Below are 22,610 nucleotides of genomic sequence, written 5' to 3' on the forward strand. Positions count from 1 at the left end.
GAACCAAGCCACTAGAGTCAAAGAAGATACTCAGCATGACTTTGACATTTGAGTGAAGAACAAATCGTCACTCAAGATAGAATGAATGGATCTAATGCTCGACTCGTTTACAAGTTCTCTGTGATTTGATGATCCAGCAACACCAAAGTCTGCGCTTTTTCAATGATCTTGTTTCTGGATGTTGAGGGTCTATCAGAAACATGTTTCACTCTTCATTGATGTGTAGCCATCTTTGAAGTTGTTGTACCACTCCTTTATCGGTACAGTTCCCATTTCTTCAACCCAGAATATCTGTTGAATCTTGTGGATTGTTTCCACTCTGGAACAGCCAAGCTTCACTCAAAATTTAATGCAGCAGCATTTTTTAAATATTTCCTGACATTTTGTCAAAAACAAAAATGTTTTTTGAAAATTAATGTAGGGATTTTTCATTAATGATGGGATTTTCCCCTTGTGAAAAAACGTGACATAGTGCAAAAAACATTGCTTAAGAGTGCAAAGGTGCTGATCATTTCCAACCAATAAGTTAAATTACCTGTCTTTACTACTTTTCCAATCAAATCATGCCAACAAAAAAATTTCCATCGGCTCCAAACGGTCATACAGACTCAACTGGACATATGATCGAAGCAAATAAAAGTCATCTCACCAATTCTGGATATCACGAGACCAAATTGATACTGACTGTTTGGCAAATTTTGTCTCCCTCCGAAAATGAAATATTTTCTTTGTTATTTGATGCAATGGTGACAATTTACATTATGCTTGTATGTCATTTCGGAGGATTAAAACGAAAGCATGTCTCTCTTCCAAGTAAATTCTTTAGGAATAATTTTTCCCTAAAATTGGGGATTTTTTACAATCACGGCCGAAATTCAGGAGATATAAAAATTATTTGGGAGACCGGGAGATGGAGTAGAAATCCGGGAGACATGGCAGCTATGACTTAGTCTTAGTCTCTTCGATGGTCTGCCCACCAACTGGCAGCTTCTGTAGGCAGGGAAAAATTCAAGCATACGTGCTAGGATTGTCTATATACATGCACCAAACTATGCCTCCCTAACTTTATTGGTTCGCAAACAAAAACATTTGGTTGGATACTTTCTGAACAAACACTGTATTCATGAAAGTGATGGTTTTAGGGTTAAAAATTATTATCTGCATTTTATTAGCATCAAATATCAATTTTCACTGCATTAGAAAATTAAAAGTTAGAAACTGAGATTTGAGTTCCATACCTCTTGAGGATCATCTGGCTTTCGTGAGCAGCTTGGAGAAGGCTCATCCTCCTCCTTCTTCTCAACTTTTATATTAAAAGGCGATGGCACTTTAGAAGGCTGGGGAAGAGAAGGAGGAGGAGTATCTGGTTTTTCAGGCTTGCCGTAGCTGTAATAATATTGTATCAAACTCCTGACAGGCTTCCAAGGCAACTAAAAAAAAGTTGTAGGGAAAAATAATACATTGTGATAAAAATCTTCATTTCCGCTGTGAAACACATCATCACTGCATAAAATATTACTTGAAGAAAGTTTTTTATAGGCCATGGCTAATGTCAGAAGTCTGGGCACTTTGCGAAAAGGTTAGTCACTTTGCACAGTTTGTGAGGTGCATAGATTTTGGGGGTTGAAACACATATACAAATACATTTATATCAACAACACGATGGAAGAAATGAATACAGTGAAATCTTGATACAACGGATAATCTGGACCAAGAAAAACATCATTGTAGAAGGATTATCATTATTTGAAGATGTCAGCTGCTCCCCAGCTCATACCAAGTTTCAACAGCTTGCTGGTGCGAAGATGAATTCAGGAAAGAAAATTCAACTAGATTCACTCTAAGGACAAACACATAGTGGAATGAAGAAATGTGCGATACAAGAATTACAACTAGGAAGAAAAAACTACATAGGGGTGTAAAAAGATATAGTCAAGGCAAAAGATAGAGAAAATAGTCGGAAGGGTTCTGAAATGTAAGGGTGTGATGATGATGATCCCTCCACAGAATAGGGAATGAAGAAAAAATGGAGAAACAGACCAATCAGCAGATCGAGGTGAAAACAAACAGGTTCAAGTTGCGCACCTTGTTGAGCAGCCTCTTTCTTTCCTTTGCCTCGTTTCATGTTTACCATGTCTCATACAATGTAAATTTATCAAATTCTACTTGTACAATAAGCAATATATCGGCCCCATCATGCCAGAATCACGAATGTGTAATGACCTTGCAAGAAAAAAGAACGCGGGAAATGACATTTGAATGTTTATTCAACCCATGTTACTCTATGAAAGTTATTTTTCCAAAATGTTTTGTAACATGTGTTTTAATAGGGATACACATTGGCGTTTCAGGCACAACTTAGATAGCAAAACAAGGTATCCAAACAGCACATAAAAAAAAGAAATTCGTACATTCATGCTGCTGGCATGTGACAGACGATATCAAGTTAGTACTTTTACAGGGTGACTCAGAGAAAATCACCCAAAAACTGTATATTTCTTAAAAATTTAAAACGCAGAATAAAATGATAAGTAATAAGTGAATATACGGGAGTGGGGGGAAATGTTTCTCCATTTTATGAAGTTTTTGTCAATGGTCGATTTCAAGTGTAGAATCATTTTGAAATCGGATAATTCTTTTTTTAATCACCCTGTATACGAAAATCAAGGACGCCATACACCTCACTATACTTCCATCTTGCATAAGAGACACTAAGTATATGAGAAAACAAAGTAAATATTTACTTTTTAAAGATTAAAGATATTTACTTTTTAAAGATTAAAGATATTTACTTATGTAAAGATATTAAAAAAATTTAACATCTTTGGAAGTCAATATTGTCTAATTAAAATCGAAACAAGAATTCCGAAAAGTGCTTTTGGGATAGCATATTTACTGATAAAAAATTGGAATGTCTTGGGAAACCGGGACATGTGGTCAGCCAATAAATTTTTTTATCAAAAGGGGGTTGCACTTCAAAAAGTTTATGCAACATTGCTTTATATCATACACAAATGCTGAACTGACTGTGTAATGAACAGCCTTCTAACTCAGCTAGTGGGTCATAATGACAATAGCCCCATTCCTAGTCAGGTGCTACTGGTGTTATCTTAAAAATAATATTGAAGGGTAATTTCCATAAGGGTAATAGTATTACAGTATGACCTTTAAATACAATAAAACAAAATAGTTACAACCAAAAATTTGTAAGCAAAATTATCATGTATAACTACCACACATAGCTTGCCAAAAACACAGCATTCACTAATGGCATTCGAACATAAAAAAAGAAATACTTGGATTTAAAAACTCACATAATCTTTTTTGATAGCACAGAAATTTTTTCCACAAGCCTCGACTGCTTGAGAAAAAATGTGAGCTTCGGATTCAGATAATTCATTGGATCCCTGTGAATTACATGAAGGGGTACTTCGTCCAGATGATGAGCATTCAGCGCGATGGCGTATGGAAAGAGGCACTTCACAACCAGCATCCTGATGGCAAGGGTGATGTGATTTCACGAATTCACTCTGCAATCATACAAAAATAATTACACTTTCAATGGTAATCATAAATAATAATGCTCACCTGATCAGTACTTAATGAAAATTGAGTCAAAACACACATATTTCTGATTATGTGACAGACATGGGCTCTATGTAGAACATACATGATTGTTTCCCCTACTCGAATTATAAATGAATGAAATGTCTTTTACTGAAAATGTCTTGCAATAAATATATTGTACAAAATACATTATTGTGCATGGGTATGGATGTTATGCTGAAACAAATCTTTGGAAGGATAAGTTGTTGGCCACATTTAGCACTTCACACCAATAGCGCTTGTTATAAAGAGATGAGGGTTGTGTCTGGTGTATTGGTCAGTGCACTTATCAGTAAGAATGAGGACCCAGGTTCGATTTCCAGAAGAGACAAACAAGTTTTCTTTCAAAAAATATATTTCGGCATAACATCCAGAGAAAACCCTATTTTTCAATATATTTCAGGCCAAAAAAACATCCATATTCATAATTGTGTTTTGGATGCCACCCTGTAAATTACCATCATTACCTATAATAAAAAGAACATTTTTCTCACCAATTCTTTCACTGCAGTCTGAAAAGAACTTTCATCGGTTTCTTCAAGGTCTTGGCATCTCCTAATGGCTCTGGAAAATGAACTTATAGCCCTATTGGGAAAAGGGGGAAAAATCGGAAAATTAGAAAGGAAATTTATTAAAATACAAATCAGATATTTTCTCATTGGTCATGAATTAAAAATTTCATCGGAACATTTTACAGAAAAGAAATGTTCTTTTCACCTAGCCATAGAAAAATACCGTTCCACTTCAGAACTATTTAGCTGATCAGGCTTCCATTTTAAAGTTTCTAGGTCTTCGAACCGTCTGCCATCTTTATCACCTATTAAAAATAAGTGAGGAAACAAGAGGGGAGAAAAAACTATTAATATTAGAGATATGAATAACCTTGATTGAAACTTATCACAAGAAAGACAAGTCTATTTGCAGTCAAAATGTTTTTCTTGTACATGAAAATATCTTCATTTTGAAACTTTTTTGTAGCAAACCTTTGCATGCTACTACAGTAAAACCTGTCTTTAATGGAAAAATATTGTGGTCCCATGATTTCAATGCCAAAACACTCATTAAAAAACCTGGATTAAACAGAACCTGCCTAATGCGGAAATGGAAAGAAAAATTTCACCCTTTAATGGAAAATTTCACACAAACACTTTGACTGTTTCACAACCAATTGACTAAAGGATCATACAAAATATTAATTCTTCTATCAAAATTTTTAATGCACTGACTGCTTGCCAATGCGAGTTATACTTCACCCTCTCTTAGATTTGTAAAAACCATTACTGTACTTGATGCCTGTGGTTTTTGAAAATCCACATGTAGTTAAACAATTGCTTTCTTCTACAGAAGAAATCAGCATAATCGTTAGATTTCCAAATGATACAAAATTGTATATGAGTGGCTTTCCATGATCGCAAGTGCTGAGCCGTGCCGATATTAGAGGGAGGCAGGGCAATCGCTCAGATGGCAAATTTTACACTAGAAAATCATCAAATATTATAGTGGTTATGGCAACGAAATCATGTTGCCCTCCACAAAAATCCTAGTTACCACCAGTGTTGCGGATTACATAAATATAGATGACAATGTACAAACTGAACCTGACATGGCAGATATTGACACTTCCATTGAAAATTTCAGAGGAAGTCAACCAGAACATAAATGTAGTTATTTCAGATGCAGAACAATGTGGGGTAAAGTTTTATACAGATGCTGTGAAAACCTAAATATTTAGTAATTATAGAGTAAATAATGTACTACATTATTTTATGTACATTTAAATTAACTAGTTTATTTTCCAAGTGATTTATTTTTACTATACTGTTGTAACACAGCAAGCCGCAGATAGTGTTACAGTTTCTGTTACCTCGACAGACTTTAGAAATAATAGAGCCACCAACATGAAGGGAACCGGCGAGTTCCAAGAAGCAATTCTTCTGAGGGACCGCTAATACTATCAGGCCCATATACGATGGGGTGGTGCGAGAAACAGGGTCTTTTTCCCTGTAGTCGAAGTCAGAGAAGGAGGTTCGAGGTTGAGGATGGACGGAGAATGAGGAAAGATCTTGTGGTGAAGTGAAGGACCAGGGCTGAGATGCATCCAAAAGATGAATAATTGGTGGTGAGTGCCATATCAATTTAGTTTAAAATGGGTGTGACAGCTCGTGCAGCTGAGATAGCTGTTCTGAAGTTAAAAAAAAAAGCTATGGCTACCGCCCCAAACCCATAAATTGATTTCCATGAATAATCTTGCCATGCAAAATACAAGTCTGCTCCTAGTTGAGCCCTCCCATTCACAGGGTGAAAAGGAGTAGCTAGTAACTAATGCAATCATGAAAATGAATGAAAACGATAAAATTGGTATACTTCTTGCTAATATATCTAACCGGCCCAAGCATCTCAATAAGGAAAACAAAGGTGGCTTACGTGTATCGCATGGATAATAAAGTCGACCAAGAAGAACCAATACCCTTATAGAAAAAGAAATTGCCCCCACTAAGTGATAGAGACTTTAATTTGAATGAAGTGCCTAGAGCCATGAAATGACTGCTAGTGAAGTTGCTTCTTAAGAATAAAGGTGCTTTTGCTAGAGATATCATGGAACTCGTAAGAATTAATTTGGTCCCACGTAAAACAAATTGGAATAATATTAGCCTCCAGCACAAATCATTCGTTTGATTTTTCAACTCATTGCGTAATATGTGTATGGTGTCCTATACATTGGCGAGAACTATCAAATAAAAATAAGGATTATCCAAAGAGAAGATCCACATCCACGTTTATTACTACTGAGAATATATGCTCTGAATACTAAATGATTAAATATCTCGATAAGTAATAAATGATTAGAAATTGAGAGAGAGATAATTTCGACTAAATTGATATATGGCACTCACCACATTAATTATCTTTTGGATGCATCTCAACCCTGGTCCTTCACTTCACCCCAAGATCTTTCCTCGTTCTCTCTCCAACCTCAACCCTCCTTCTCGCACTTCGACTACGGGGGGAAAACCCCTGCTCATCGCATCACCCCACCTTATATGGGCCCAATGGTATTGGCGGCCTCTCAGAGTTCCAAGAATTGCTTCTTGGAACTTGCCGGTTCCCTTTATGTCTGCAGCTCCATTATTTCCAAAGTCCATCGAGGTGCGAGAAACTGTAACACTATCTGCGACTCGCTGTGTTACACTGTACTTCAATTACATATGAGATCCTTATACAATTTCACACATTATGTCAATTGAAACTCTTAAGCAGAAACCTGTGTTCGACGGAAAAAAATTTTGGTCCCTTGCGATTCTTTTGAAGACAGGTTTTACTGTATTTCTGTCATGGTGGGCTACTGGTGCATGGCCATAACATGCAGGGCCATACATTGGCTATGCCTACTCGATTTAGATTTGGCACACTTTTTTGCAAAGAATGAAATAGAAAAACAGTTTAAACATAGCACATTTTACATTTTAGTTTGCAGATGCCTGAATAATTACAATTTTTTTTTAATTTTAATTCCTGCAATGTTTATTTTTTTCCCTTCTCCTAGTGAAAAATGTTTTCTTTCCTAGCAAATATTCACCAAAAATGGAACTCCACCACAGGGAGCTTTCACACCCTGTAAACTGTTACCCAATGAGGCCAGAAAAATATTTTGGTCCTGTGGTTGCACCATCTATATCTGTGGTTCCCCACGTTGAGGAGCAAATATGAGTCGATTCCCTGTTAAAGTCTCACTTCAGAGAGCAACAGGCCTACAACAGTACAAATATTCAATCATTTCATTTCACTCCCAATTTTAAATATAGACAGAAGCACTAAAATACCCATATAACACCACATATGCACTCATACTGTTAGGTACACACTTTTTGTTCCAGAATCTGTAACGAAGATTGCTGGAAGAGATCTCGGCAACAGGATAAGTCAGGCAGAAGAGTCCTTGCATTCATTGTTTTATTGCACCGTCTATATGCATGACGGAGATGGAGTGTTTGCTGAAATGGAGTAGACACATGTTCAACTGCAGTGGTCTTCCCAAAAATGCAGTTCATATGTGTTCCATACCCAGGCAGTCGAGAGATGTGTCTAACTTGTTACCAAGGCCTCAACTAAAGTATGTGGACATGAAGCTAGAAATAACTACATCATATTTACGCTGTTATCAAAATCAGTCATGACTGATTTCTTCCAAAAGTCAGGACTCAAATGTGTACAATTGGAAAAGAAACAGGAGAAGAAACTGTAAACCCACAGAATCCTAGTGAATTTCAGCTACTAGTTTTAAAATATAATGTAAATTACACACAAATGCTACTTTGGATGGTTGATTGGGTAGGGTGTGGGTGGAACCTCAATGTGCAGCTACCTCCTGTGATGAATTCTGGGTCATATTGTTCTGACAAAACAGGCGAAGAGCTTCACAATGAAACTTGCAAAAATTTGGTTAATTCCTGTTTTTCAAACACATTACGCGACCAATAAGCATCAAAATATTCATAATGTTTTAATTTATTTTACTTTATTGAACTGTAAAATAAGCACAACAACCTTTTGCGTGTTGATCGTAGAAATTTAAGTAATATTAAAAAATTTAGGAAAAATGGTCAATTTCCATAAATTTCAGGTACGATGCGCGACCGGAAGATATCAACCGATTTTAAAATTGTTTACATCAGTTTTCTTCTTATTAAAGAAGGCAACTTTTCCGCACTATAGCGATTTGTAAATAAAAACTTCATTTTTTTTTTCAACGACAATGTTTACATCAGTTTTCTTCTTATTAAAGAAGGCAACTTTTCCGCACTATAGCGATTTGTAAATAAAAACTTCATTTTTTTTTTCAATGACAATGGTTTGTCACTCCTTCAATGCTCCCAGTACATTGAGAAAATCTGGGCAGCGCTGTGGGTATTATAGTTAGTAGATACATAAAGTATGTCTTATGTGGAATAGATAATTTGCAAGAAAAATATTGAGTAATACATGCCTGGTTTTAATAAAGGAGGTATGGTAGCTTGATATTGGCGGCCAACTCTTATTCGATTTCTGTTCTTGTTCTTGGCCTCATATTCCCAGTAAGAGTCAAACTCAGCATCTGAAATGAAAATATATATATATTTATTTATTTATTTATTTATCATCACAGGTTCAAGTATCTGGGGTACGACTTGTCAAACCCCAGGCACATGATTGGCACTGCGAATAAAAAATTGATGTTGGTAATTATGATTGATTGCTAAATAGAAGTCTGGGGATAACACACCATTTTCTGAATTTGTGTTTACCAGTGTGGAAAGGAATTTCAAGTCTCAGTAAAAGTCGAAACAAATATTATAAAATCTTCACTCACTATATGCAGGGCAATTATAATTAAAGTTCCCGTACTCTGAGTAGTTTTTCTCAAATACTGCTTATCCAAATACAGCCAAACTTTTAGGATATTTTAATGAGACCATGGGGGGAACTGATTTATGAAATTAAAAAAATAAAAGTTTGATTTTCAGGAATCAGGTAAAAAGTTACACTATTTCATTGAATTTCCTTTTTTTCCCCATGCACCACATAGCATATATACCAAGTTTCAATAGAATACGTCCTCCAGAACGGGCGCGACCTTAGATTGGAGTAGTTTCAGTATTAAATCGGATATCGAAGAAGTCAAGGCTGACTATTCTCTAGAAGCAACAGTCACTATATAAACAGAAACTATCTTACTTTGGTCATATGCGTACAGAAGGTTCACTAGAAAAAATTGTAATGCATGGAAGAATGGAAGGAGAGAGAGAGAGAGGAAGAGGCAGACAGAGCACCAGATGGATAGAGGAGGTGTTGCAAAACACCGGAATGAAGCTAGCACAACTGAAAAGTGCTGTGAATGACAGACCAGCTTGGAGAGCCATGATCTATAGTCACCAGGAGTCAGAATCAACTTGATGGTTTCTAACAACAAACGTCAGTATACTGATGGGTGCTACATTGGTCTGAGCAGTGTCAATATACTGAAACTACTCAGACCTATATAGCACCGATTCTGGTAGACGAATTCCATTGAAACTTGGTATATACGCTATATGGACCATGGGAAAATGTCAAATGCAAAAAAAAGGTTTTGTTTCCAACTGGGCTGAAGCAAATAAACATTGATTTGGGCCTGTATTATTTCATTTTACATTGGGCACATAAGGGAATTTTTTAGAGATTTTTCCAGCCCTGGCTTCCAAGAATTTTAGCTGACACTTTTTTTAACCCCGATTTGTCTTAAATACTACCCTAGATCAGGACTCAACATCTTCAATCTGGCACTCACTGAAGCAAACAAGAGTGCTCGATGTAGCCAGTTCAATTCTGTTGAAACACATAAAACCTTTGGAATTCAAATATAAATATATTTTAGACCAGGGATTACACTATAAAAGTTTGATAAAAGATCTTTTACAAAACTTGAAAAAAAATAACCACACAATAATCCTATTGGTTATATTTACTTGAATCCAACCAATATGCTTATTGGTTGTTTTTCACGTTTTGTAAAAGATCTTTTATCAAACTTTTATAGTGTAATCCCAGCCTTATAGGGGGAAAAAAAAAAATTTAAGTTTTTCAGAAAATCTGTTTCTTAAATTAAAGCCTAAACCCATTTCAAACTATTATTACTTTACACTTTTAAAAAAATCTAAAAAAACAGACATCATGTCGTCCAAATCAACAACTCATTCACAAATCAATCGTCACTTTAACACACCCACTTTCTGGTCAGATAAGTTTTTGAACTGTAAGGTGTCACGACACTTTAACAACCTCCGGCCCTTGAAAGATGTTCTGGTAGAAAGGTATCCCACATACATTCAATATGATAAATACCTACACTGACTGCATAACTTTCATAAAAATACAGGAAATCATGATCCATACAGGGCATCGCCAAAACAATGTCAAATGCAAGCAAGGTTGTCATTTGTAGAAAAAAATTGTCAACAGCAAGTAAAGTTGACAATTACAGCCAAACAAAATTGCCAAAGGCAAGTACAGTTAACCAATTAAAATAAAAAAAATTATCAAAAGCAAGTAGTTGCCGGTTTACAGCCAAAAAAATCATCAAAGGATAGTAAAGTTGCAAACTATTGCTAAAAGCGCTGAGAAATTGTGAATGGCTAAAATAGAGGGCTATTGCAACTCTCCCAGTGGGTAAAAATGTAATTCATTAAAAATATGTGTATGCTGTATAAGAAAAATATGCGAGATGAATATATTTATATCACACAGTAATTAATTATGATAGCCCTAACTGTCGCAATATAATTTATGTCATGAAAATAATTTTATATATATAATTATTGATCTTGAAAATATAAGTAAGCCTCGTTAAAAATGAGGGAAAAAACTGGACATTTTATAAAAAAAAGTTGGGACAGCAAATATTATGGGATTATCCCATAAAGTACAGGTCATATGGTCACTCCCCATATACAGTGATTCAAAACTCAACGTATAAACTCACTTAGAAAACGCATTACACACAAACAAACTTCACGTCAGGTTTGCTATACATACATACACACACATTCCAACATGTACCGATTCGCTAAAAGTTCCATAGAGGAATATGGACGAGGTGCATGTCAGGTTCAATAGTAACTGAAACTCACTGGCGATGTGCACAACTGTGCCTGCCCATGTATAAAAATTTGTATTTGTTGCCAGTGATGGCCGGCAATATAATTTTAATATTCAATAAATCTCCGGGGGCACCCCAGTTCCCATGGGACAATATGTTTAAATCATCATGTGAGATAGAGCATGAGTCTCTCGGTCAACCACCCTGGTCAAAATGGAGATTCAACCGTTTCCTAACAAAAATACTCTGGTGCTTGTTAATGGTAAAAATTTAATTTTAATTTAAAATTTAACACAGGGTGGTCAAAAAATAACTTTGCCAATATACTAGCCCCTAACAGCCAGAAATATCAACGAATGTGAATGAAATTGGAGACGTAGGTGTTTCAAAGTATGCACTCAAGGAAGAAGAGAAAAACAAAACCCTTGCTCTCACAGTTGCACTCATAGCAATAAAATTTTAAGAAATTCAAATAGCAGCATTCATTTTTATTCATTGCTAAAGGATAAATGCAGAGAAAAATCACAAATGGCGTTGGAACGATAGCTGTAGCACTATAAACCCTGGCACAGTATGCAGACGAAGAAAGGAGATATCACCAAGGAATTGGTGAGCTAACCCCTCTGTAGTGAACTTCCTGTGGCAGAATTTTGATCTGTGTTGGTTGTTTCTTTGCGTCTAGTTCTGGCGTTTACCATGCTATAGGTATGATTCCAATGGCACTTATGGTTTCTACTGCACTTTGCGATGCATAAGAGAAAGTGCTGCTATTTGAATTTTTTTTTAATTTTGGTGCTGTTACTGTAATAAAAATAAGAGCGATTTCTTTTCTCATTCTCAAGCTTATACTCTGAAACACCTATATCTAAAATTTCATTGGCATTCATTTATTTTTGCAGCTGCTTGGGTCCCGTACATTGACAGTTATTTTATGACCACCTTGTATGAAAGAAACAGTTAAAACTTTTACCACACCAGTTTCAAGAACATTTCAATGTATTGCAATAGTCCTGACCACTTTTGAGTTGGTCGCCTAATTTCGTCCTGGTCGAAATTGGTTTTGACTGATCAAAATTACAACCCTGTTAAACAGAGGTCTGACTGCTCATCTCTCTCTTTTAACCCTAGAATACTATCTCTGCATCTCAGAAACGTAGACGTACAGGCAGTTAATATGCAGTTTTTATTTTAGTTAGTATTCTAGGGTTAACGTCACCTGCCTGCAACTAACGTCAGTTCTTAAAAGGTATCAGCTATAACCTATTCATTTTTAACTCTAGATAACTAAACTTAGATCAGTGTTACTCAGCTGTCTATTAGATGAATGTTTAGTTACCTAGGGATAAGTCACCTAACTTATGAAGTTGATTTTTTTTATTGTACCCAGTGGGTGACATTAAAGGCTTACATCCCGGAAGGGACAGAGCCTGGGTCGCACTGGTTTGACAGTGGGTGACATTACACCAAAGTCTGATTTAGATCATTCAACTAATTTTGTCAACCAAAAAATCCAAAAAAATTCTTAACCACTTCTTTGCCTGCTGATAAATAAAATATAGTCAGTAGCGAAGTTTGCTCATTAATGGCGAAAAAATTTAATTTAAGGTTAACCACGTTAACCCTTACAGCGGCAATCCTGATATATCTCATCAAACTTGATCTGCTTTATTTTTGCCACCACAAAATATCTCAGGTTCTTAACACACTTTCATTTCCGATGAGACAGTTATAATGCGGATCAAGAAAACTTTAAAAACTGCTTAAAGCGTGAAGAAATAGGCAAACTGATGTGACATTTTGCCTGTTTCAGCACGTAACTTGATATTTATGCTTGACCACTACCTCCCAACATGTCCCATCTATTTTGGGGTTGATCATCTTCATTTTAGACAAGCACAGATACTCTGAATAGTTTTCTTTATCAATTGCATTTTATTTCCTTTACTGAAGCTTGATGTTGCAGTAAAAAAAAACTGGATTTTTTAAGATTTTTACCACCCTAACTTATGATCAAACCTTCCTTCTGCTTACCTAATGTCTGGAAAAAAAACATTTTTCTATGTTTTGCAACACTGATCTTACTTCTTTTAAACATGTTGAAAACATGTGCTTTTCAGAAATAGTACAGTAGAGCCTTGGGAATCCAAGGTGGATGGGACCAAGGCCACCTTGGATTATCAAAAAACTCGATATCCAAAAAAAAACAATAAAAAATGCTTAAAATGTTGGTTTTATTTAAAAAAAAGAAGACAAGCAAAAAGGCAGCACTAGCATACTTACTGTATTTTTATTACTTGAGATGCCACAACACATATGATGTTTCAAAAAATGAAGAATATGAAAAGAGTGCAAAGATGAGAGATGATCGAGAAGAGTTGGGGAAGTGGGACTGATGGCGACTGACGCTGAGACACTAATGGCTTTCAACTGCCTTTTACATAAGCATCCAGGGTACAATGCCATTGTCCGACCTCATGAAGAAAACGGTCAAGCTTGTCCCTTTTTCTCGATGGCCCCCCTCCCTCCCCTGAAAGTTAAAATGGTCTACGTCCATCCAAGGAAGTCTAATATCTTATTACACCGCTTATACCAATTATAGGGTTGGGGGCCTAGTCCTTTTAAAACTGAAATTATTGTATATACTATATAGTACTCCTGGAAAAAATAATAATAAACTTGGATTCTTGGAGGGGAAAAAAAACAGAAAACATGGGTCTCAAGAAGGAAATTTGGAAATTTTCTGTGCCTCAGATTATCCAGAAACTTGAACTTTTGGGGCCCAGATTTTCAAGGCTGTACTGTATAAGTCTCTGAACTGAAGCATTTGGTATCAACAACCATTAATTATATATTTCTGCTACAAGTGGAGGCTAGAGAGAGAGAAAAAAAATGATCTCACCAACCTAAACTACATTTATCCATAAAAACTTGTAATCATCATTGATGCCGTTTGACAGATACGTGTCTCGCTTTCATCCTTTTAGTAGATTCTTTGTTAGTTAACATTTCATTGCAATAATATTAGTAATGATAACAGAGAAAAGTCAATGACACACCACCTACAACACACTAGCTTCTTTTGTGCAGAGCCGTGAATGAGGGAGAGCAGAGTGCTGGACAAGAGGAGTGGGTGCCAATTTACCCTTTCAATGCCACAACAGGACAGAAATGTGTGTTGCTTTGAAATCAAAGCATGAGAAGATAATATACTAGGGAACAAAAGATGTGTAGACCCAAAACTGAAAAAAGAAACTACAGCTAGACACGTTTTGGAACTGTATGAAGTTCCTTCATCCGTAACAAAGAAAAGGATTGGAAGATAGTGAAAATACTTCTTATAGAAAAAGTTACTCGCTGCTCTAGACAAAGAGTCAAAATAATATTAGATTTTACTTCAATTTCTTTTCAATTTCGACTCTGTCTGGAACAGCAACTCCTGCTGTAAGAAGTATTTTAACTATCTTCCAATTCTTTTCTTTGCTACTGATGAAGGAACTTCATACAGTTCCAAAATGTGTCTAGTCGTAGTTTTTTTTTTCCAATTTTGGGTCCACACACGTTGCTTTTTTCCCTAGTATACTGTCAAGTGAATAGACAACAAACATACAAATGTTCATGTTACAGTGAGGTAAACATGAGTGCGAAAAAAAGTAATATTGTAGGAGGTTGGGGTGGGGGGAACCAGCAACATGAAATAAATACCAGCGCATGCTTCAAAGTGAATGGCGGTTGAGGTAAGTTTCTATGTATGATTAAAAAGTGCAATCAACAATTTAATCAAGATTTTTTTTTCAAAGGTGGATCAACAACCATTAAATAGATTTCGCTACAAGTGGGAAGGAGAAAAAAAAGGGATCTCATCAACCTGAACATTTATCCATCAAAATTTGTAATCATTGATGTCGTTTGATAGATACATTTTAAATGTCTTCCTTTGATCTTTTTAACGAAGGTATCCTAGATGAAATCTGCGACATACACAGAACAATATCAGTACTACTACTACTATTCAACTACACATGTACCTCATACACATTCCTCTGAGGAATTTCTAACAAATCAGTACATGTTAGAATATATTTGTAAGTGAATGCATATACACATGGCCCTAACGTATTTATGCTATTAGAATTGTGCTTGCATGTTCTCGCTAGTGCTGCCATCTGCATTCCATATTCTGAAGTAAAGATTGTAATTCCTTAAATTTTCATGTTGTGTGTAAGTACAGTCAATTCATGATAACTCAAACTCTGATAGCTTGAATATCTGTTTAAGTTGAAGTTTTCACTCAGCCGCAGAATATTTTTCCATATTTTAAAATTTTCCCTCCCTTTTTTCATGTTTGAATTTTCCCTTAACTCGAAATAGAAGTTTATCTTTAATCTTAATCTCCTTTAGAAGTTTTTTTCCGTTAAGTCCAAGTTTTTGAGAATGTTTTTTAAATGCAACTTCCTAAATTTTTCTCAAAGGAATATAGCATTTAACAGTAGAATTCAGCATTTAGCAATAGAATATAACATTCAGCTATAGCATTTAGTAGTAGAATTTAGCAGATTCTTCTAGCTGATTCATTTGTCTGCTTGCGAAATGTGAATGACTTTCTCCCAAAAGAAGAGAAAAACAGTCAAAAATCATTTCATTTTGTGACAGAAAATAATCATGTATACACTTTATTTATGATTCGTTTCATTCATACGAGTATGTGATGTATGCATCCGTTTCCATAATACAGTATGCACATCTAGTTTATTTGTAAATATTTCCAGTCACTAATTAAATATGATTAAATTAGAACAGCGGTTCTCAACCGGTGCTCTGCGGAGACCTTGGGGATCCTTATGCGCTCTTCAGGGGCTCCGCGGCCGCTCGAGGGAAATTTTAAAAAAACAGTAAAATTTTAGAAAAATAATTCTAAATATTTTTTAAATATTTTAAATAGTAAAAATAAATCAGTAACTTTAATGAATAATTAAAAAATGGACCTATGGGGCTACACCGTAGAATTTTTTTTACTAAAACAGGCTCAGAGAGTCAAAAACGATTGAGAACCGCTGAATTAGAATAACTTATCTTTTAGGATTTCTTTATCTCTAGTAGTTTGACATGCTTTACAAAAACTATATTCGTAAATAGCAGTTATTTTAATAAATTTTTCTTCCCCCCACTATAAAATCAGAATTGCCGATAAGTCAAACTAACGGTAACTCAATGTTTTTTTGTCTGCCCACTGCACATTCGACTTACTGATATTTCACTGTATTATGTTGCAGGCCTGCCTGCTTTCTACATAGACCTGCAACATGATACTTACATAACATGAAAAGTCAATGCTACTGCACAACAATCGGAAAATTTCAAGAAAAAGTAAAGTACAGAAAAACACATCATGAGAATCATTACAGCAGAACATTTCCCAATCAGCCGAGTGCTCGTTACAAAACAATTCAAAACATTGTGTTTTGGGAAGGGGGGCTAAAACGTGTTTGCCCTGGCTGACCACATATATAGTTGCAGTCTAGTTTTTGTGAGAATCTTGTCAAGAAATCAAAATATAAGTTTAAATTGAACTAATAAATCAAATATATCATGAAATTTACAATCATTGTCGAATCGCACATGCTCATTCCCCTCAACATCGCATGTAATTGTTACACCAATTGTAGTACGATTGTTGAACACAATATCATAATTACAGCACGAAATTGACCATGCAATAGATTCTTACAAAAATGAATCCACAATAATAATGTAAATATTCATGTTACAGTGAGGAAAACATGACTGAAAAAAAAATTGCAGTAGGGGGGGGGGGGCCAACACCAACATGGAAAATAAATACCTGCACATATTTTAAAGTGACGGATGTTTGAGATAAGCATTTTCAAGATGCATCAACAACCATTAAATAGATTTCTGCTTCGAGAGGAGAGGGAAAAAAATGGGGCATCGCACTAACCTGAAAACTACATTTATCCATTAAAACCTCTAATCCATGACGGAGTTTAACAGATACATTTTAAATGTCTCGCTTTGATCTTTTTAATTGATTTTTCACTGATTAACAGCTCAGTGTACTAATAATGTTGATAATGATGATCTCCACAAACAGCGATGGAAAGTAATGACTGGCTACTACTAAACCCCCACATGCACCTAATCCACACCTTGTCGTTCCTCTGTGGAATTTCTATCGAATTGGTAGGCTACATGCTGGAATGCATGTACGTGTATGTGTTGCGAACCTAATGTGAAGCTTGTTACTGTGTAATGCTAGTTATGTGCAGTACTGCCACCTGCCATCAATTTTCCAGACTATGTGTGACGTGTAATGATTGAAGTTTTGTACAATTGTAGGCCTGTCGCTCTCTGTGGCGAGACTTTTTAACCAGGAGATCAGCTCGCATTACCGCCTTGAAGTTGGGAAATACAGGAAACCAACTTCAGCCGATCACCACTGTAGCGGCAGTGGAGTTCAAACCTGGGTCCTTGCGATGCGAGTCCCTCACTATGACCACTCAACCACTACAGCGGCAAATGACTGGCTACAACACCATCTTTTGTGCAGAGCCTCAACTGAGAGAGCGGGATGGTATCCCAGATGCTGGACAAGAGGAGTAGGATGCCCAACTCACCCTTTCAACACTCAACTAGGGCCGGTTCTGGACACTTTTTTTAAGTATAAGCGAATAATATTTTTGTGATTTAAAAAAAATCAACCCTAAAAAATCGGCTTCTTGAGGCGGCACCTTCTGCGGCTGCGTAATTTAAAGGATTCAATATCCAGCCCTGCACTCAACACTAAAATGTGTTTGCCCCCCCCCCCCCAAAACTGATTATTAGTATCTAGTTGCTGCCCAACTTTTGTGAGGATCTTATCGAGGAATCAACACATTAAAACATGTTGGAATCGAACTAACTAATCAAATCTATCATTAAATTTACAATTACTGTCCAATCATACACCTGCTTATTCCCCATTAACATCACACATTGCAATTGTTGCACCAACAATCATGTACTCACAATTGTTGAACCATGAGATAGAATTCTTAAAAAAGTGAGTCCACAATAATTATGTAAATATTCATGTTACAGTGAGGTAAACATGAATGATGGAAGGAAAAAAAAAAGCAACATTGTAGGAGGGGGGGAAACCCATCAACATGGGAAATAAATACCTGCGCATGTTATGTTCGAGATAAGTATGTACAAGGTGATTAAAAAGTACAATCAACAATCCAATAAAGATTGTTGTTGTTGTTTTTTTCCAAGGTGCATCAACAACCATTAAATAGATTTCCGCTACAAGTGGAGAGAGAGAAAAAAAAAAGGGATCTCGCACCAACCTGAACTACATTTATCCATCAAAACTTGTAATCATTGATGCCGTTTGACGGATACATTTTAAACGTCTCGCTTTGATCTTTTTAATTGACTCTCCGCTTATTAACATCTCAGTGTAATAATAATGTTGATAACGACGATGATCTCCATGAGCAGCGATGAAAAGTCAATGACTGGCTACAACACACCATCTTCTTTTGACGTACTCTATTGCTTTTCTTGCAAATCGGACGGGCGAGGCTTGGGTTCGCTCGCTCCTCGCAACGATGATAAGCGCCCCAAGTGTGTGTGTGTGTGTGTATGTGTGTGAAATAAACTTATCCGGACAGGTGGCGCTGTGTGTATGTGTATGTGTGGATAGGGGGGGGGGATTTTTTTTTCCGGCAAATGGCAACATTTTTCTTTTAGGGCGTTAAAAAAAAAATGAAAGGAAGTTTTTTTTTGGATAAAAGAAAAGTTTTTTCGAGCAAAATCTGTTGGTGCAAAATCTGCGCCAGATTTGAGCAAGTTTACGGTTTCCATATCGGACTCCGGAAGCTGAAATACGGGACGCATATTTCTCGTCCAGCTGCTAACTTGGATAATAGATGGCAGCATCAACTATCATGCATCATCATCATCATCATCACTAAAGGCGTTAATTTCGCGAAAGAAAAATTTAAAAATCGATAATTTCGCATTTATTCGCAAAAATGAAAATTTCCAAGTTAAGATTTTTGTATTCATTCGCAAAAATGATAATAATAACAATATTTTAAATCAAAAAATTTGAATTCACATCCAAAATAATTTTCAAATCAAATTTTGCATTCGTTTGAAAAAATATATATTTCCCAAATCACAAACACAAAAATTTAAAATTTTGCATTCACTTGCAAAAGAAATTTCAAATCAAAACATACATTCATTCTATTTCACAAATACAGAAAAAGAATTACACTCATTCACAAAAAAATAATTTTCAAATTAAAAAGTTTGCATTAATTTGCAAAGATATTTCTCTGATCAAAAATTTTGCATTCACTCTGGAAAATATTTCTCAAATCAAAAAATTCTGTTCGTAAGTAAAAAAACGTCCAAGTTGATATTTTTGCATTCATTCGCAAAAAAAAGATTTTAAAATTAAAAAAAATTGCATTCATTACAAAAATATTTCTCAAATCTAAAATTTTACATTCAATCGTAAAAAAACTAGAAAATTTTACATTCACGTGAAAATTTTGCATTCATCACAAAAATATTTCTGAAATCAAAACAGACATTACAAGATATACAGAAGACTGGATGTTGTGAAGATATTTATTATTTGAGATGTTAATTTAACATCTCAAATAATAAATATCTTCACAACATCCAGTCTTCTGTATATCTTGTATTGACAAGTGGAGAGCGACATTCATGTCATAAAACAGACATTGTTACAGAAGGAATAATAATGCTGAAAATCATCTATATGAAATTATGAACAAATTAAACAAACATGAACGGAAATTAAGATATGATGAAAATTTGAAATTAATGAGAGAACAACGTAATTCCAGAATTAATGAGAGAACAACGTAATTCCAGAATTAATGAGAGAACAACGTAATTCCAGAATTAATGAGAGAACAACGTAATTCCAGAATTAATGAGAGAACAACGTAATTCCAGAATTAATGAGAGAACAACGTAATTCCAGAATTAATGAGAGAACAACGTAATTCCAGAATTAATGAGAGAACAACGTAATTCCAGAATTAATGAGAGAACAACGTAATTCCAGAATTAATGAGAGAACAACGTAATTCCAGAATTAATGAGAGAACAACGTAATTCCAGAATTAATGAGAGAACAACGTAATTCCAGAATTAATGAAAGAAATAATTCTAGAATCAGCTTTCTATAATTTTATGGCTATGGCCCATGGATTAACCATTAATCAAAATAAGCACGTGCTTGGGGCACCATATTAAAACTGTTGACTTTCTTATCTTTTCTGTTGCTTAACGTCACAGTATAGAAAATTAAATCAAGGGATATTCACTGAGAATACAAAAAATAGAAACACCAAACAGCTATTTAAAGGCAAAAATATAGCCCGCCCCCCCCCCCCCCCCAGTAGTTCGAACGGCGACAAAGAAAGGGCATCAGTGGACTTATTCTATTTATCACTCACTCTGTCTAAGGTAGATACTATTATGAATTGGAGAGAACAACTGTTTAAAACTGAATAGCCAAACCACGGCCGACAAAACATTCACTGTTTCGTCGGCAATGTATAACTCCATGGAGGAAAGAATAACGTATGTATAATGTATAATAATGTATGAATAATGTATTATTTCCTCCATATGGTATAACTCCTCCCTCTTCCCATGAAAACGGGTGGGAGCTTCACTTATCTGACAGGGATATATATCGTTCTATTCCTCTATTCCTTCTTCCTTTCTTCTTGATCCTTATTAAAGATTACATCCTTCTCCCCCTCATCGTGTGCACTCCTCTGGGAACAGCAATAATGCGTTCAAGGTGAATATCATTTCTTTGTTGTTGTTTTTTTTCAACGGTGCTTTGACCATTGATTTTCCACAGTGGCCTGTGGCATGGACATCACCAATGACTGCTTTCGAACACTCTTTTCATTTACGTAGTTCACATCAGTGTGATTGCCCGGTTATTGTCATTCCTTCATTCAATGTCAGCACAGTGTTTATGGTGTCCAGACGCGAACCAACCATAAGAAAGGAAAAAAAACCAGAAAATAGCATAGACAGCCTTCACAGAAGTATTAGTTCATGGACCAGACGAAAACCTTCTCAAAAACTACTGTAGTGACAAAGGGTAAAAGCCGACAAATGGTTGTTCACGGAGATATGAGAAATGTTTATTTAGGATACCGAAAAGTTGTGTATATATATATAAGAGGAGGAAAAAAAATACAACACTGACATTTATTTCTTAAAATCGTTGAGTATTACTGTACAAATTTTTTTAGTTCTCTCAATTCAGCTGATCGTCTCTTAATTCATCAAGACTCAACTGGAAGCAGATCATCAATACATTGCTATCGACCACGACTTAATCTTGGTAAGTGCTATCTCATTAACAGTTTCTTTAATTTTGGGGGCATTGGCAAGTACACCACACGTTCATATAAATATTCTTGAAGCCAAAAGCTTTCATGTGACAAACATGAATGGAAACAAGGGTGGCTAACGCAATCCGAAGTATAGTAGAACTTCGATTATCCGGGAAGTGAATTAACAGGGGTACAAAAATTTGAAAACTTGAAATTTTTGGAAGTTGGAAGAGAGACGATCATGAAATTACTGTCCAGCTAACGAGAGGTTGAAGGTAATATGTATTATTTGGTAAAAGTAGAAGAAAATGCAGCGTATTGTTATTGAAGATATAGTTATGTAGATTATTCAAACTTGTTTTACGTAACTACAGGTTTCAAAATCCGAATAATTAGAAGCAAAAACTGCATAAAACAATGACTATAAACAGTTCAACTAGGGGGAGCAGGTGGGTCTGGTGCCCTGGCGCTAGACTGAGGAGGGGGTGCTGAATTCATCCAGTAAATATGTTTTTCCTGTATATTCTCTCGCTTCAATTTAAATGTGATTGCCTGACATGAGTAATACGAGGGCCGTCTTAAGAACATTATGGGGCCCGGGAGAAGTGATTTCACTGGGGCACTACCTGTTAAATTATCAAAAAATTCCCCTACTTCACATTTTTCTGAGGCCCCTCTTCTCTTGAGTCCCCCGGGTTGGCCCATGCTTTAAGATGGTACTGACCTTAGCTCGAACTCGTAAAATGGGTATTTCCGCTGTTTGATTCAAATTGTTAGTGCTGCCAACTAGTCTCAAAATTAGAGATGACTAGAGCCCGGAAGTTCGGGCACTTAAAATGTCTAAAATAGGCACTGAAAAAAGGCATAATTTTTGGAAGGAAGAAAAAAAAAACTAAACACAAAAAGGTATTAAGGGTCAAAAACTAGTTGAAAAATCAGTTGCACTTAATCAGTCTATTGTTTTAATTATAGTTTATAATAACTGC

The 22,610-nt window shown here is 35.6% G+C and overlaps 1 protein-coding gene across 1 annotated transcript in view; it reads right to left on the reverse strand.

The window, feature by feature from the left end:
* LOC149080877 (uncharacterized) overlaps positions 1–18,850 on the reverse strand; it is a 31,092-nt gene extending 12,242 nt beyond the window's left edge. The window contains exons 1-6 of the mRNA XM_089237544.1: positions 18,565–18,850; positions 8,591–8,698; positions 4,324–4,423; positions 4,101–4,191; positions 3,315–3,530; positions 1,239–1,430 (exon numbers count right to left, since the gene is read on the reverse strand). Coding sequence (XP_089093670.1) covers positions 1,239–1,430; positions 3,315–3,530; positions 4,101–4,191; positions 4,324–4,423; positions 8,591–8,698; positions 18,565–18,583 — 726 coding nt within the window. The 5' untranslated portion in view covers positions 18,584–18,850. The remainder of the gene's footprint in view (positions 1–1,238; positions 1,431–3,314; positions 3,531–4,100; positions 4,192–4,323; positions 4,424–8,590; positions 8,699–18,564) is intronic.
* Between the last annotated feature and the right edge of the window lie 3,760 nt (positions 18,851–22,610).

This window comes from Pholcus phalangioides, unplaced genomic scaffold (genome assembly GCF_987345545.1).
Source record: "Pholcus phalangioides strain wild (caught in Gottingen) unplaced genomic scaffold, Ppha-v1.0 ptg000010l_1, whole genome shotgun sequence".
NCBI lineage: Eukaryota > Metazoa > Arthropoda > Arachnida > Araneae > Pholcidae > Pholcus > Pholcus phalangioides.